Consider the following 17537-nt stretch of genomic DNA (forward strand, 5'->3'; position numbering starts at 1 on the left):
GTTCCCAAGTTCCCACACATTTCAGTTGAAGGCATTCAGTTGTACAACTGACTAGGTATCCCCCCCTTCCCTTTCCCACTAGCCTTACTGTAGATGAATGCTAATTAGCTAGGAGTAGGTTGTCTTGCCCTCTGTGTGTGGGCGCGCGCACATTACTCACCGTCCCATGTGATATGGTGAGGTATCCGTTCTTCACTGAACACTTTCTCTTCTGCCACACTTTCCTTAGCCTGGGGGGGTGACACAGGACATCGTGACACACAGACTTCGACATAACACCCCCAGAGCCAGTGTGACACACTAAACTCGACATGAATCCACATTGTAACAGAACAGACATGACTACTGAATTATTAACGCCAACAAAACCAGTGTGATGGCTCATTAGTACGTGCAGGCATAAGTAAATGACGCAGAGTTTGGGCAGCGGATTCCTGTCTATGGGGAGACACCCAGCCATAAATATAACATTAAAGAGATTCTCTGGTACTTTTGTAAACTTTTTTTTTTTAGCAGTAGTTATGAAAGTAGCACTCACGAGCCAAAAGTGGTCCCCGACAAATGTTGTACTACGTCACATATGTGCACCACGTCACTGCCCCTCTCTCACTCTGCTGTCTTGATAACTGTCACTCAAATGGCGAGTGGCAGAAGCTCATTGGTTAGAACTTGAATTGCTAGGGGGCTGGCCCATGTGGGGGAAAATGTATAGAAAATGACACAGCACAGCTTCCAGAAAAAAACGTTGCTTTCAAACTAGGGATTGCGTGGCTAATTGAAATAAGGCATTCATTCTGCTAATGGACGATGCATGTATGAACGATCCTATGACACATCCAGCCCAAAGCAAAAGGTTTTTAAAAAATACATTGCAGTCGCCAATGTTCCGGAGTGGGTCTATGGATAAATGCCATCACAATGAGTGTACTTTGTGTGTTTGTTTTGTCTGGCCTTTCATTTGGATATTTGAATGTTTGTTGAAGATGATGCCAGTTCAACAGAAGAGAAACACTGACCCGTCACTCTTCTTGTAGAGGTTCCCACAGCGCTCAGTACCGTGCTCCTTGTTTCCCTGCGGCTGGTGCAAACTGTAGGTAGCGCTCTGTCGCACCTGGGAATCCTTCAACAATACCAGCACACGCGCACACACACACACATATAAGGATCTATGTAGGCAAAGGCACAAGACGCTGCAGTGAGTGTGGGTGGGGTAAGTCTCAATTGTCTAAAGTGGCTTCCTCTCCTTGTTCATTTTCCTTTGTCAGCACTGATCTGAAAAATCCTGGATAAAATCTAGGATAGGAGAGCAATATGGCTGGGGATGCTGGCTGGGGATTTGCTTTAGTGCAGATGAAGTAGAAAAAGCAAGGAAGGGGAGCCTCTTTAGACTATTGAGATGCTGCCACAAAAAAAAATATATATATATATATATATATATAATAATAATAATAATAATAATAATAATAAATATATATATATATATATATATATATGACAAGCAAAGCCTTGGGGTCATGCACTAGAGAGTTCATCTCAGACTAAGTGATATAGGGGAAACAGAGGGGGAGGGGCCAAGGCAAAGACCTTTGAAAGATATTCTAAAGAAACATCTTCATGGTTCTGTTTCTAATGTTACCATTGTCAACAGAAATCTAGGAAGACAGGGTTGTATTCATTAAGTCACAACGCAGCACAATTTAAATGAAAAACAAGTCTTTCAGAAGTACAGATAGTACCTTTGCATTTCACTGTGTTCAGAGTGTTATCTTACATTTGGTGCTTAATGAATACAACCCAGAAATCCCCCCCATCCCCCCCACTAAATCCCTTTTAGAGACAAATGCTCTCTATTGAAAACGCTTCAGACGAACTTCTCCCTCTCCTTGACACCACGACCACAGACAGACAAGCACAGCAAAGGGGGCGCCGAGGATACACTTACTCTCCTAGACTTGGTTCACAAAGAGGCGGCGGCAGTAAAGCAAAGAGGAGAACAGACAGGTAAGATAGTGCAGCAGTAGCAAAAACAGAAGACTAGTTCTCCACGTAGTAGCTGATGCCAGAAAGGGCGTAAGTACGCGTGTTAAGTCTCTTTAGATAAAAGCGTCTGGCAAATGAGAGCATTAAGCACATGAGCGCTTAACCATAGACTGTTCATGCCTGCTCTCAATGAGCATGCTGAAGTTGACAGGGAGTGAAGGGGGCTTTGGTTCTGTACATCAGGGTCTTGAACATGTAAGTGCATCACTCATAGGATATGAATGAGGCAGATTAGATGAGATACAGACGGCTATATTATTGGGTGACTAACTTGGGCTTTAGACAGTGAAAAGACTAGGCCTATAGAGTTTGAGGGTTGCCAGGTGCGTGTGTGTTGTTTCCCGCAGTATGTGTGTGTGTGTGTGTGTGTGTGTGTGTGTGTGTGTGTGTGTGTGTGTGTGTGTGTGTGTGAGAGAGAGAGAGAGAGAGATCAGGATGGCATTATGTGATCCTTCCTTAACCCATAAGAAGTCCTACCCAGTTGACCACTTAAAAAAATGGGAGGATCTCATTTGGTTTTGCTCAACTCCTGTGTCCTTTCTCTCGCTTCCTTTTTTTTATTTTTTAAAAAAGGTCAAAGGTAATCGCAGAGAGACGGCGAGGAGAGGTAACGTGGATGAAAATGTGCTTGCATGAAATGGCTCTCCACTCGCGCATCATCAGGCAAATGTTCACACCGGTGGAATCCCAAATTAAATGTGGTAAAGTAAAAACGCATTTTATAGAAAAAAGAAAAAAGTAGCATATGGTTTTAAAATGTTTGCATGCTTTTCGCCTTCCAGAAAACAACAGCTGATTCAAAGGAGGGGGGGGGGGGGGGGGGGGCGGATTTTAAAACACGTCCGCGCTTGCAGCCGAAGTAGTTAAATCGAGGAGGGTAGCAGATGCCTTCGTTCGTACTACAAACAAAATTGACACTCTCTCTCAACCACTTATCGGTTTCTGGGTCATGGAGGAGAGGAGGGAGGATCGAGGACGGACTTTTGCCCAAATGAGAATCTCCTAATGGTGAAAGTCCTCAATGGCGCTGCCCATGCTAAAACATACTTTGGGGCACTAGAGTGGTCGAAGTCTATGGGTGTTACCTCCTTCTGCTCCACCTGCAGCGCTGACTTGAGGACGTCCCGTAGCTGAGTGAGCTGCTTCCTCTCCTCGTCCTGGGCCTGCTTTATCTGGAAAGGTCACACAAAGGCCACAGGGGTCATACAAAAGGTTACAGAGTCACACAGAATATGTTTGATGAATTCAGCACACTTGATGAAGGAAAGGCAAGTCCTTATATACACCCCATGAAGATGTCAACAGTAGTCTTGAGGAACTCACCGTGTGTAAGTCTGTGGCTAGTTTCTCTATGGATGGTTTGAGGTTGTCTACTGCTTTCAGCCCGTCCTGAAAAAAACTAAAGAGAGTGACAAATCTACATCAGCCGTTTTCGCCACAAAGTGAGCACTTGGTCAAATGCACACTTTCACTGACTGCAGGACTTACTTGCACTGTGCGTGGAAATATTTGATGAGATTCTGGAGTAGGTCCACCCCTTTCTTGATCTTGATCTCGTTCACTTTGAGAAGATACTGCGAGACAGAACTTTACAATGTCAGAAAACCCTCCACTACAGCTGTGGACATGACCCAACCTGGCAACCCAGGCCTGACCTCCATCTCTTTCCTTACCCACCTCACACATCTGCAGCTGGAAGAACCTCCTCTCCTTCTCCATCTCCTCTGCTATCTCGGCCCCGCTGATCTCAGTGCGGATCATGCCGTGCTGCCGCGCGTGATCCTTCTTCTCCTTCTCGATCTTAGTGCTGGGACAGGAAGTGACATCGTCGGGGGGGGGGGGGTCAAAGGGCATTTCCAACCACAGTCACACACAAAACAGGAAATATACAGAGTGGAAAGGGGGAGGGCATTCCATGCAACAGGGCATTCTTTTCTAGCTTAGCATATTCCCTTAAAAAAGGATGCAGCATTTGGCTCCTCCTATGAGGAAGCTTAGGGAGACTTAAGTGACGCCTGTTTTCGTTCAGATTTGAAAGCAGACGGCCTCTCACTCATGCCTTTGGTTATGGGTGTTAGGTCCTCGTCACTGTGGCCCATCGCTAAACCAACGTTAATGACTTGTCTGGGTTTTTTTTTACCTCTGCCTGCAGTCAGTAAACAGCTTGGCCCATTTGGAACCACCAAGACACAGATGCAACAAGGCCATTCCAAAGGAAACAACCAAGAAAAAAGTAAATAAACTACAAAACTGATCATACCAAAAAAAGACAGACAGAGAGGGGGGCATCAAGCTGATGTCAAAGTGGTGTGAATGCATGAGCCAGCGCTGCACTATGGTCTGCTCCTGCAAGCCTACATAACGTGCTATCCTCTACCGCTGTTCCAGAAAACCGTTGATTCAAAAAGACACTTAAAGAAGTCAGTTCCTGCCGCTGCGTCACAAACATTCATCCGTCTCAGGCAAAGTCATCTGGGTTATATTCGGTCATTTTGGGTGGCTTCCTTTTTTTTTTTTAAGACTGAAACCGTCATTAGGTAATACATCAAGATGCGACTGCTTTCATTAGTAGAACATCTGCAAAGCTGTCACCTTAATCCTCAGCCCAGAAGCATAGGAGTAGAGAGAGAGCTCAAAAAACAGCCACATGTCTGACACTAGCCACAAAGAGCCACCAAAGACCGTTGACACAGATGGAGACAGTGGATCAAATGGGACTCTAACTGTGGTGACGATGGCAGGGCGCTACTCGCAAACTCTAAGGTGGTCGGGGCCAGAGTGGAGTTTGGGCCAGAGAGTCTAAATCTCTTTCGGTCTGCAAAATAGGAAAGGCCTCATTATAACCGCAGACAAAGAGATTTGAGATATTATAGAGATATGACACGCATAGCTCTCCATTGATAGCAGGCTAGCAGAGAGCATCAATGGAGCAACAAGTCAGTAGCGTCTCATCAGATTGGCGTTGCAGAAGAAAATGTATTACCCTTTCAGTAAAGAATGTCCTTTGCAGCTTGGAAAATATATCAGAGTGCTATAAAATTTCATACACCGTTGCATGCAAAATCACAGTGTAGACAGAGGGGTGTAGAGACGGGTTGATTTATTATTCTCGGTGTACTCATTGATGATTGCAAGGCGAGGTTGGTTGGGGGAATAGTGGTCATTATAAGCACAGAGATGGGACAGGACATATCACATTGCATCTCATTCAATATATTGCTTATGATGATAAAATCGGGTTCTACCAATGACAAATATACAGTCAAATGCAAACTAATATGACAGTACCAATATCTAGAGGTTATCAAAACGCTTGTGAGTCAGTTGAACCCGACTGCTATAGTATGGCCATAGAATGAACCAACGGATCAAAAAGACAATGGACTGATCATCTGATCGTCTTCGTACTCTAAGCTAATAACGTCAATTGGCCAGAACCTAATTTCATATTGGCGGTAGTAAAATATTTGTAAAAAAACTTACACTTTTGTTTCATAGTCTTTCCAGGACTTATCAAATGGCTTTTTCAGGTCCTGTGAAGAAGAAAATAAAGCAGAAAGAAACCGGCGTCAGAACATTAATTCAGAAACAGAATGTGGACTAATGAGGAGTTAGATCTACATAGGAATCCATTAAAACAAACCTGTCAACACAACAACTTGGATGTGTTCACAATAGCTTCGCACATAAAAAAACGTGTAGGCTGTATGTTAACAGTAACGTTGAGTAGAAATATGGAGATATTAGTGCCAAAATTCAGATTCCGTTTTTTTGTTGGCACTAACAACACTCCTTAAAAGAGGCTAGAAAGATATCAAGATGGTCATAGCACACATTGCGATATTAAGCATACCACTGTACACACAGACAGCGTTACTATATCTAGAAGGCACTGAAGCTACGGTACACATCAATACTCCAGTCAGTTAATGTTTTACGTGATGCTACAAGCTCAGGGAAAACCCCATCATTGTCAATCTCCCTGCACTAGCCAAAAATGGCAACAAAGCACGCTGCCAATACATGACTCAATCTTGTCATCCTTTTCCTCGTCGTTGCCGTAGACGACAATAACGTACAAAGTGCTACCGTTGAAAATGAAAAAAAGAGCAGTGTTCAGAATCGTAACATGGTTTAAGTGGCTGAACAGATTTCCCATGGTAATAGAGTAGCGTTCAACAGCTGTTTGACGAAATGTTAAATTATGCAACGCTTTTCAGGCACCGCGCCAATGAATAAACAGTGATTAGGGACAAACAAAAACAGACATTAACTGGCGAAATTGCCCGTGTCATTTTCCCTCCAAACACCGCAGCGGCAACCATAATTGCTGCTTCCGAGGCCATTGAAAAGACTGTGGTAAAACATGATGAGATCAATGGATTACCTGATTGCACTGTGAATCTGCTTGTTCTTTTCATGTTGATTTGCTGATTGCATCCCAATCAACAATTGTGGAGAGCACTGATTGCTACTGTAACACTTTTTTTTCAGATTAAAAAAAAATATTGCAGTGGCAGCCGCAGGCATTTTTATAGAGTCCTTAACTGGAATGAAAAATGAGTTGGTATAAAATGTGATACATCCTCTAACAAAAGCCAAATCTTTCTAAAGCTTTGTTAGAATGAATGTATTATGGCATTATTACAATAAATATGTTGCCATTTTGCTGTCATATTAAAACAGATTGCCTGACAGCCCATTCTCTTACAGAGATGTTCCCTCTGTTGACCCCTGGACCCGTATCCACAAAGCAACTCAGAGTAGGAGAGCTGATCTCAGGTCCCAACCTTTCAATATAAAACCCGTATTCATTCAGATCTAAAAAAGGCCAAACTGATCCTGGATCAGCAGTCTTACTCTGAGACACTTTGTGGATACCAGCCCAGACAGACCTCTTCAAAACAAGTGTGGCGGTCATGGATCCTTGTCTGACGAAAGAGAAACAAAGCGATAAAGAAAGAGAGAAAGAGTGTGAGAGAAAGAGAAATGGAGGAAGCAAGATAAAAATGTTAAAAAAGGAGAATACTGGCTAAAAACACAAGCCGAGGAAGCGAGACAGGTTGGGCAGAGCGGCACATTGTCCAAGTGCAGCATTCCTCTCTCCTTCACAGCGGCTCGATGGGAAGTGAAGTGAGGAGCTAGCTACTGTGAGAGTGGGGAACAACAGTAGGGAGTGAAGTGGGGCACTAGCTTCCACACAACAACATGGAACATGGCAGGGCAACTTAGCTGTGTGGAATGCTGGAAGAGCACAGCCAAACAGGATTCACCTCCCATCCACTCTACCAAATCAACAACAAATCAAACATGCACCCTCTCTTTAATGAGTTCCCCCAGAATAGATATTTGGGAGACAGAGGCTTTAAAAACAAAACACTTCTCTGTAAAGTTCCTATCCTGCAGTAGCCTCTTTCTTGGTTGAGTTTCTTAGTTCAATTCTTACCGCCGTTACCACTGTCCTTGTCTAATTGAAGACAGCGGACTGACCTTGAACGCTTCAATGTGAAGTGTACTTTCCTGTGCTCCTGAATGGGATGGGTCCACTGTTGAGGTGATACAGTAGTGGAAGATCCACATGCCTGTCCAGTGAGTTGGAACACAGGCAGAGCCTTTTCACCAAGACCTCAAATATAAAACATGCAATTTACAGCTTTCAACCTCTATTCCAATGTCGTCTTAAACCTGGTCTTGTCGCTGTCAGGGCACCTGTTACAATTCCATGAATCATGATCAGCCTCTACTCACTAATCTTCTCTTGGTGAGAAATAATGGTGAGTTCACTCCTTTGGCAGAGCTTCTTGGAGCTAAAAGCCTCCGCCAACAATTTTGTATGTGTGTGTGTTTCATGTCTCTATTGAGGGGGGGGGCTCATGTCGGTGATGAGTGTGATGAGTCATGGTGTGTAAACACACAATAGATACAAAGGATCAGAAGGTCTAGCGCTGGAAGGGATGTCAGGTCTAATACGTAAATCCCCTTGGCTCTGGTGTTTTGTGGTCTCAGCACTTTCCACCAGTCGGCTTATGTTCAGTGTTTGGAGTTGGACACTGGACAGTGCTTAAGGGACCATGCAGCAACAATAACCCATAAGCACCAGTTATGAGGGCCTGAGCCAGCACTGAACCGCAGACAGACAGGGAGTGATGTATCTTGGTTGTGCCCTATTCTGGTTTGGACTACGAATATTTCATTAGTACACATACAGTTAAATGCCAAAATAAAAAAGGAAACACTTGAGTAAATGAGGGATACCAAATGCTTTTAGTGTATGTCGACAAGTTAGTGGATTCGGCTATTTCAGCCATAGCCGTTGCCTACAGGTGTATAAAATCGAGCACACAGCCATGCAATCTCCATAGACAAATATTAGTAGAATGGCCCGTACTGAAGAGCTCAACGACTTTCAACGTGGCACCGTCATAGGATGCCACCTTTCCAACAAGTCAGGTTGTCACATTTCTGCCATGCTAGTGCTGCCCCAGTCAACTGTAAGTGATGCAACAACAACTTAGCCGCGAAGTGGTAGGGCACACAAGCTCACAGAAAGGTGCTGAAGCGTGTCGCGCATAGAAATCGCCTGTCTTCGGTTGCAACACTCACTACAGAGTCCCAAACTGCCTCTGGAAGCAACGTCAGCACAAAAACTGTTAGTCGGGAGCTTCATGAAATGGGTTTCCATGGCCGAGAAGCCGCACACAAGCCTAAGATCACCATGTGTAATGCCAAGCATTGGCTGGAGTGTTGTAAAGCTCACCACCATGGGACTCTGGAGCAATGGAAACGCGTTCTTTTTTAAATTTATTTAACTAGGCAAGTGAGTTAAGAACAAATTCTTATTTTACAATGATGGCCTACCCCGGCCAAACCCTCCCCTAACCCGGATGACACTCGGCCAATTGTGCGCCGCCCTATGGGACTCCCGATCACGGCCGGTTGTGATACAGCCCGGGATCGAACCAGGGTCTGTAGTGACACCTCTAGCACTGAGATGCAGTGCCTTAGACCACTGTGCCACTTATAGCAGCAAAGGGGGGACCAACTCCAGATTAATGCCCATGATTTTGGAATGAGATGTTCGACAACTTTTGGCCATGTACTGTATATTGAAAGTGTGTGCTTCCACACAGGTGTGGTTCCTGAGTTAATTACTTAACATCCCATCATACTTAGGGTCATGTATAAAAGTGCCCGGTTGCCCATTATTTTGGCTACCGTAGCTAGAAGATCTCAGTGACTTTGAAAGAGCGGTCTCAAAGGAGCATAGGGGGTTTAAAGTGTGTGTGTGTGTGTCAGTCAGTCACGATATCTCAACCCAATTGAACACTTACGGAATTTCTCATGAAAGAACTCCGATAGAGTTCCAGACACTTGTAGAATCTATGCCAAGGCGCATTGAAGTTCTGGCGGCTCATGGTGGCCCAACCCCCTATTAAGACACTTTATGTTGGGGTTTCCTTTATTTTGGCAGTTACCTGTACTTCACATAGTGTACCCCTTTTCAACTGAAGTAACCTATAAATCTTAATCATGGCTTACTTTAAGCTCTCTGGGGCTGTCTCTGCCTCAGTAGAAGCAGACGGACCCAGGCTAATGTAACCAGACAGACCTGTAACCTTCCTCCTTGTACACCCTTTATCAGACACTGTCCATGCGGAAGTACCAACAAAAATTGGCAGGAAGTGAGAGGAAACCAAAAAACTACGGGGTCACTTTGTGCTATAACCTTACAACCCCAGAGAGCAGCATGTTAAACACCTAGATCTTTTCCCCAGTTGAGGTTAAACAGCAGGATGGAGAGATGAGTGGAGCGTAAAATGGCCTGTAATGGACCCGAAAGGAGTGGTAAAAGTATGCAGGTAAGGGGCTACTTCTCATGGGTCCACTACTCTCAATAGGCCATGAGTCGAACCACTTCAGCAGACTCCTCCAATGCATCACTAGCTGAAAATGTACTCTGGAGGGATTGTTTCATTGGGGACAGACTATATCCCAACTACCGTGGAGCACAGACGCTCTCTTTGAGCATAAAACGGTTGCGTACTCTGACACGTTCACAGCCCAAGCCCTCGGGAGTCTATTGCCCTCCATCCCCCACAGCAGGAGAAATCAGTGCGGTCTCAGGTAATCCCTACCATTATATCACAGCTCTATCATAACAGTGCTACAGATGTTTATGTAAATCATCATCTTGAACCTATAAAGTTGAATCCCATTGTTAGTTCTGTTACTGTTACAAATGAGAAGCCCACTGTGGCTAGCAAAAGCTAAACCAACGTTATTTGTTTAAATGTGAATGCCATAAATATGGATATCCCCCTCGGTTTACAAATCACTTAAGGGGCTTGGGCTGTGGCACTTAAACGTGGAGAGTTTGATTTTTTTTAAAAAGGACCTTGTCCATATAACCTTGTCCATATAAACCTGAATTACACAATTAGCACTGAGACCGTTTGCCCTAGTAGGAAGCCCGCTGTGGGTAGCTCTCCCTGTTCTATTGGCTCAAATGTAAATATCAGTGACATGTCGACCTCTGATCGTTTTTTTGTGCTTGCTCGGAGGCCTTACAAGCAACCCCGAAATGGGCAACAAATAGCTTGCATTAACATACTTAGCCTGAGAGACAAGGTTCATGAAGTCGATAACTTGCTAACATCGACAACATTCATATACTGGCCATCTCTGAAACTCACTTACATACAGTGCCTTCAAAAAGTATTCACAACAGTCAACTTTTTCCACATTTTATTGTGTTACAGCCTGAATTTAAAATGGCTTATACACAATACCCCATAATGTCAAAGCGGAGTTATGTTGCAAGACAAATTAATTAAAAGGAAAAGCTGAAATTTCTCAAGTCAACAAGAATTCAACCCCTTTGTTATGGCAAGCCTAAATAAGTTCTGGGGTAAAAAGTAAATAATGCAAAGGGACCCTATTGGTAGATTGATAAAAATTGTGTTTAACGGCTGTGATAGGATAAAACTGTGGATGGATCAACAACATTGTAGTTTTTCCACAATACTAACCTAAATGACAGAGTGAAAAGAAGGAAACCTGTACAGAATAAAAATATTCCAAAACAAGCATCCTGTTTACAATAAGGCACTAAAGTAAAACGGCAAAGAATGTGGCAAAAAAATAAACTTAATGTCCTCAACACAAAGCGTTATGTATGGGGCAAAGCCAACACAACACGAGTGCCACTCTTCATATTTTCAAGCATGCTGGTGGCTGCATCATGTTTATGGTATGCTTGTCATCGGCAAGGACTAGGGAGGTTTTTAGGATAAAAATAAATGGAATAGAGCTAAGCACAGACAAAATCCTAGAGGAAAACCTGGTTTGTCTGATTTCCAACAGCCACTGGGAGACAAAATTCCCCGTTCAGCAGGACAATAAACTAAAACACAAGGCTTACCAAGATAACAAGCAACGTTCCTGAGAGGACTAGTTACAGTTTTGACCTAAATCGGCTTGAAAATCTATGGCAAGACTTAAAAATGAGGGGATGGCTGCTGTTTTACGGGCTCCTAACCAATTGTTCTATTTTGTGTGTTTTTTAAAACTTATTTTATACATAATGTTGATGCTACAGTCTCTTATGACCGAAAATAGCTTTTGGATATCAGAACAGCATTTACTCACCTCAAACTGGACAAAAAAAAATCTTTAATGAGTCAGACGCAAAAGGATATGTTGTTTCCAGACAATGCCCAAATCCCCGTCAATCGCATGATTAAGGAAATACAAGGGGCTGGAGATCAGTGTGCCTTGTGAGAATTTGTCAGCTACCATCCGTTCTAAACTCAGCAAAAAAAAGAAACGTCCTCTCACTGTCAACTGCGTTTATTTTCAGCAAACTTAACATGTAAATATTTGTATGAACATAAGATTCAACAACAGACAAACTGAACAAGTTCCACAGACATGTGACTAACAGAAATGGAATAATGTGTCCCTGAACAAAGAGGGGGGGGGGGGGGGGGGGGGGGGAGTCAAAATAAGTCAGTATCTGCTGTGGCCACCAGCTGCATTAAGTACCGCAGTGCATCTCCTCGTGGACTGCACCAGATTTGCCAGTTCTTGCTGTGAGATGTTTCCCCACTCCTCCACCAAGGCACCTGCAAGTTCGGATATTTCTGGAGGGAATGGCCCTCACCCTCCGATTCAACAGGTCCAAGACGTGCTCAGTGGGATTGAGATCCGGGCTCTTCGCTGGCCATGGCAGAACACTGACATTACTGCCTTGCAGGAAATCACGCACCGAACGAGCAGTATGGCTGGTGGCATTGACGGACCCTCCACCCCCAAATCGATCCTGCTCCAGAGTACAGGCCTCGGTGTAACACTCATTCCTTCGACAATAAACGCAAATCCGACCATCACCCATGGTGAGACAAAAATCGCGACTCGCCAGTGGAGAGCGCTTTTGGCCAGTCCTGTCTGGTCTAGCGACGGTGGGTTTGTGCTCATAGGCGACGTTGTTGCCGGTGATGTCTGTTGAGGACCTGCCTTTACAACAGGCCTACAAGCCCTCAGTCCAGCCTCTCTCAGCCTATTGCGGACAGTCTGAGCATTGATGGAGGGATTGTGCGTTCCTGGTGTAACTCGGGCAGTTGTTGCCATCCTGTACCTGTCCCGCACGTGTGATGTTCGATATACCGATCCTGTGCAGGTGTTGTTACACGAGGTCTGCCACTGCGAGGACGATCAGCTGTCCGTCCTGTCTCCCTGTAGCGCTGTCTTAGGCGTCTCATAGTACGGACATTGCAATTTATTGCCCTGGCCACATCTGCAGTCCTCATGCCTCCTTGCAGCATGCCTAAGGCACATTCACGCAGATGAGCAGGGACCCTGGGCATCTTTATTTTGGTGTTTTTCAGAGTCAGTAGAAAGGCCTCTTTAGGATCCTAAGTTTTCATAACTGTGACTTTAATTGCCTACCGTCTGTAAGCTGTTAGTGTCTTAACAACCGTTCCACAGGTGCATGTCCATTCATTGTTTATGGTTCATTGAAGAAGCATAGGAAACAGTGTATAAACCCTTTACAATGAAGATCTTAAATTAGGATGCTTAAATTATCCTAACAATATCTACGAACATTTAGAAAAAGGCAAATAGCCTAGTGAAAATTGTATTAATTGACTGGAGGATAAACTGGTGAATTTGGGTGTCAACTCTTTACTGATCAAGTGGATTAATAGTTTCCTTGTGAACTGTACTCAACAAGTGAAGTTTAACTCTGCCATCTCTACATCTAAAACAGTCAATACGGTAGCCCCTCAAGGTTGCGTACATTCACTGATACTGTACACAAACAATTGTCAAGCCTGACGCAGCCCACAAGATTTTTTAAATATGCGGATGACACCGCTGTTGTGGGTTTCCTCCACCCAGAACAAGCCTCAAGGTTTTGAAAGAGAAAAGGCAAAATTTGTACAGTGGTGTGCAGATAACTTTCTTGAAATAAACATTAAGAAAACAAAAGAGATCGAACTTGATTTGAGAAGGAACAAAAAAACTCCACTACCCCCTACGAAGATCAATGGGAAACCAGTCGATAGAGTGACCACATTTAAGTGCCTGGGAATCGAAATAGACAAACTGAAATTCAATGACTGTGCCTTTGCAAAGATAAAAAAAAATATTCTCTGTTGCAATTTCTTTACGCAAACAACCATTTCAATGTCGACCGCCACATCTTACAAAAGTTTTCTAAATCTGTCCTGCAGAGTGTAATGTCCTTTGGTCTAAAATGCCCGTTTGGAAACATGCGAGTGCAAGACCAAGTCAAGCTATAGCACTTGATTAAGACGGTGGGAAGGATAATTGGTATAGCTCACGAATCAGCCACCAACCTGTACACAAAACTCATCCTTCTAAAAATTTAAAGCGTTTTACAGGACAGTACTCATCACCTTCACTCAAAATTCAATCACAGCAGCAGCCGGACAAGAGGAATGAGACTTCTTCAATAGAAAATGAAAACAGATAGATATGGGGACTCTTATTCCAAAAGCCACTTTCACTTTAAATTGTAGCTATAGCACTTTGAATGAATTAGTGTAGCTGGTGTTTTCGTGTACTGTCTTTTTAAGCACATGACCAAATTAATTTCCCCCTGGTGGGTTAATAAAGTTGCCACTTTGAATCAGAATCCTATGTTGAAGATGTAAAAATGATTTACTGGTCTGCTGTGTGTAATGAGGAGCAACTAGATCCATAGGGCAGCGCACAATTGGCCCAGCGTTGTCCGGGTTAGGGATTTGGCCGGGGTAGGCCGTCATTGTAAATAATCATTTGTTCTTAACTGACTTGCCGAGTTAAATAAAGGTTAAATAAAAAATGACATTGTTTCTTCCAGTTATTGATAAGCATGCGCCTATTAAGAAAGTGACTGTTCAGTTTGTTAATAGGAGCAACATCTTCCTCCTGTTCTCCACAGGTGCCTCCCCTGGGGGAGGAGAGGAATAATGATGGAGAAAGCAAGAGAGGAGGGAACAGGTCCTGTGGCAGTGTAAGTGAGAGACAGTGAACGGTACGTACTGCAAGCTGGGGATGGAAAGTCTTTAATTGTCTCTTTTTAACAGTCTCTTCTCTCCCCTCACCCCCCAGTGGTAATGGAGAGACAGGCTGTGTGAATCAGAGCAGAAAGCACCATGACTTGCACCCCATTAGCCCCATGTCAGGAGTGTAATGATAGTCACCAGTGGGGTAATGAGCAAATCTGCACCACTGCTTCTCCCACTCTGTCAGTACTCACAGTTCAAAGGCCTACTTGCTTCCCTCTGTCAGTCCAGATAGGCCCTGTACTAGGGCTGTCCCCAACTGAAAAACATCTTGGTCGACCGAGAGTCTGTTCTTTCGACCAAATCGGTCGCCATTTTTCAATGTGTATTTTTCCATATATAGACACACCCTATGGGTTTTAATAAAATCAACTATACGCGTTGAGCTTGTCTGATGCTTTAAGCTTACAGTTTGATGAAATAAGACAAATGCCTTAAGAGGGCGCCAGAGGTCTAGATAACGGGAAGAAAAAAACCTTAACCAACTACTCTCCTCTCGCTCCTGCTGGCTTTCGCAGATTCTGCCATTACTCTCCTGAAGTTGCCGGTAATAGGCTACACGAGGAGTCGCAACCTTTGATGTGGAATGCTAATTTATCTTAACATTTCTACCGAACTGTGTGCCAATTATTGTTTTCATATGCACATTTGTGAAACTGTTTCATTTCATTTATAATGTCTTCATACCTCAAAATCATTATCAAGCGTTTCATCAAAATTCTATCCAAATCTAAATGACAAACCTAAAAAGTAACTTCTATTGCCATTGCTATGTAAACACAGGCTACATATAACCAATGAATAAAAACATTGCAGCCTGCAGGTAGAACATTTTCTGATAAAAATAAATATTCTATAAATCACATTGGTTACACATGGCCTGTCTGCAACAAACTTGAAACATTGTATCAACTATTAGCTTGGGACAGGCCTGAAGCCTGCACTAAGGAACTTTCAGTACTGTATAATATATTCTGGGCCCTCAGAGTTTCCTGTGCGAGTGAGCTTGAGACAGACACAGCTGTATAATATTTGCACAATGGATAAGAGGCAGTGCTTGACCTGGGCAGGAGCTCACCACAGCTGAGTACCGGCACCTCAAATCTTCTACTGCTTGGGATTCTGTTCCTCTAACAGAATAGTAGTTCAAAAGTATTGTGGAGCTCCTGTACCCAAATATAAAACAGTACCAGCACCCAAAATGAGTCCCGGAATCTATTTCAGTCCAAGTCAAGCACTGATAAGTAGTAAATCAGGTTTCCACTGGATCAGAGCATGACATTTTCCCCATTCACGCTGAGTGGTTATTGAAATGGAGAAAGCTGGAAAGATTTTTCAAATACAATGAGGAACTATTGTAATTCTCAATGGATGTAAAAACAGACTGTTTGCTTGTTGTTTGAGGTGAAGAAAACATGGCTTTGAGAAGCTCCACAGGTCCTTAGCGACGGTGCGTTAAGCCCATCAGAAATACTATCAGATCCCCAAATGGGCACATATATATTTGTTATGAGCAAATTCTTATTTTCAATGACGGCCTAGGAACAGTGGTTTAACTGCCTTGTTCAGGGGCAGAACGACAGATTTTTACCCGGTCAGCTCGGGGATTCGATCTTGCAACAAAGTCCAATACTCTAACCACTAGGCTACCTGCCGCCCCAAATGAATACATTTGCGCACAGGCCAGGTAGCCTATAGTTCTACTTCTGTGTGTGCGCGTCATTACTCAACATTGACAGGAGCACTCTAATCAAAAGACAATGACTAAATTGACAAAACTCGGAAATGGAATGAAATAAACCAAAACTTGTTTCTCACTAGTGTAGCATAGGTTGTGCGCTCTGCTAACAATGTGTCCACTCTGACAATGACAACTGGAAGAATAACATTGAATGCATTAAAATAAATTACCTTAACCAAAGTAAAACATTATAAATTACAGGAATTAACGGGTAAATGTAGTACTGCTGATATTTGTAATGGGGAATTGATATACACTAACAATCAAACGCAAACAATTCACACAATAAAGTTATGAAACAAGGAATGTGCACAAATTGATGGGAAAGAGAGCATTCTGGAAGTGCATTGTGCATCTCGACGCATGGTCAATCTGACGTCTACATTGGCCGTGCAGCGTTTCCGGTGATATGGCCTCAGCAGAAGTCAGGGCATTCATACTTCGTGCGCGTCGCAGAGCAGAGCTGTTGTCAAGGAAGTGAGTTTGTGTTTATACAGGATGTACCGCCCCCACCTACCGTCAACCAATCATGTCAATGTGGAGCTATACAGAGCCCTCCGCATTGTCCTTCCGCATTGTGATGTGGAACGGAGCTTGATTTGTCCTCTGCATGCCTTTGAAGGCTCTGCAATTGCGTCACACCCTCCAAATCGAGCCTCCGACCACATTTTCGGATCAAGCATGAATTGGCTTCGGATTAGTTAATTGAGATGGGCGCAAATTATATATATAATGTTACTAATCAACTAAAACAATCTTGATCGACCAACAGCCTAACGACCAAACAATAGACCACTCGACTAATTGGGGTCAGTCCTACTCTGTGCACAAGCCTACTCGTTTGGGCTGATGTAGCCTGTGGATGCCAACAGTTACAAAAGGTGAGGGGTAGGGGGCATGAAAGAGAAGAAAAGAAAGAGTCCTTAGAGATTTTAAGAGGCAAGAGTGAGCAGCCATGGGATACAGACAGAGCAGCGAGCGAGAGAGCGAGAGAGCGAGAGAGCGAGAGAGCGAGAGAGCGAGAGAGAGAGAGAGAGAGAGAAAGAGAGAAAGAGAGAAAGAGAGAAAGAGAGAAAGAGAGAGAGATCAGAGAAGACAGTAATGAGTGCTGATAGGATTAGAGGCTTGGCAGACTGGGCTGTCTGGTGCCGGGCTCCCATTGATATAAACAAGATTCTGATTGC

At 43.7% G+C, this 17537-nt stretch overlaps 1 protein-coding gene across 10 annotated transcripts in view; it reads right to left on the reverse strand.

Annotated features, from left to right (window-relative positions):
• asap2a (ArfGAP with SH3 domain, ankyrin repeat and PH domain 2a) overlaps positions 1-17537 on the reverse strand; it is a 99951-nt gene that overhangs the window by 20727 nt on the left and 61687 nt on the right. For 4 of the 10 annotated variants that reach the window (XM_029713917.1, XM_029713915.1, XM_029713918.1 and 1 more), the window contains exons 5-11: positions 5524-5573; positions 3718-3847; positions 3529-3614; positions 3364-3439; positions 3126-3212; positions 1017-1132; positions 161-230 (exon numbers count right to left, since the gene is read on the reverse strand). In XM_029713917.1, the coding sequence (XP_029569777.1) occupies positions 161-230; positions 1017-1132; positions 3126-3212; positions 3364-3439; positions 3529-3614; positions 3718-3847; positions 5524-5573 (615 nt within the window). The other 6 variants (XM_029713921.1, XM_029713922.1, XM_029713916.1 and 3 more) reach the window with 5 other exon arrangements.

Source organism: Salmo trutta, chromosome 25 (assembly GCF_901001165.1).
Source record: "Salmo trutta chromosome 25, fSalTru1.1, whole genome shotgun sequence".
Taxonomy (NCBI): domain Eukaryota; kingdom Metazoa; phylum Chordata; class Actinopteri; order Salmoniformes; family Salmonidae; genus Salmo; species Salmo trutta.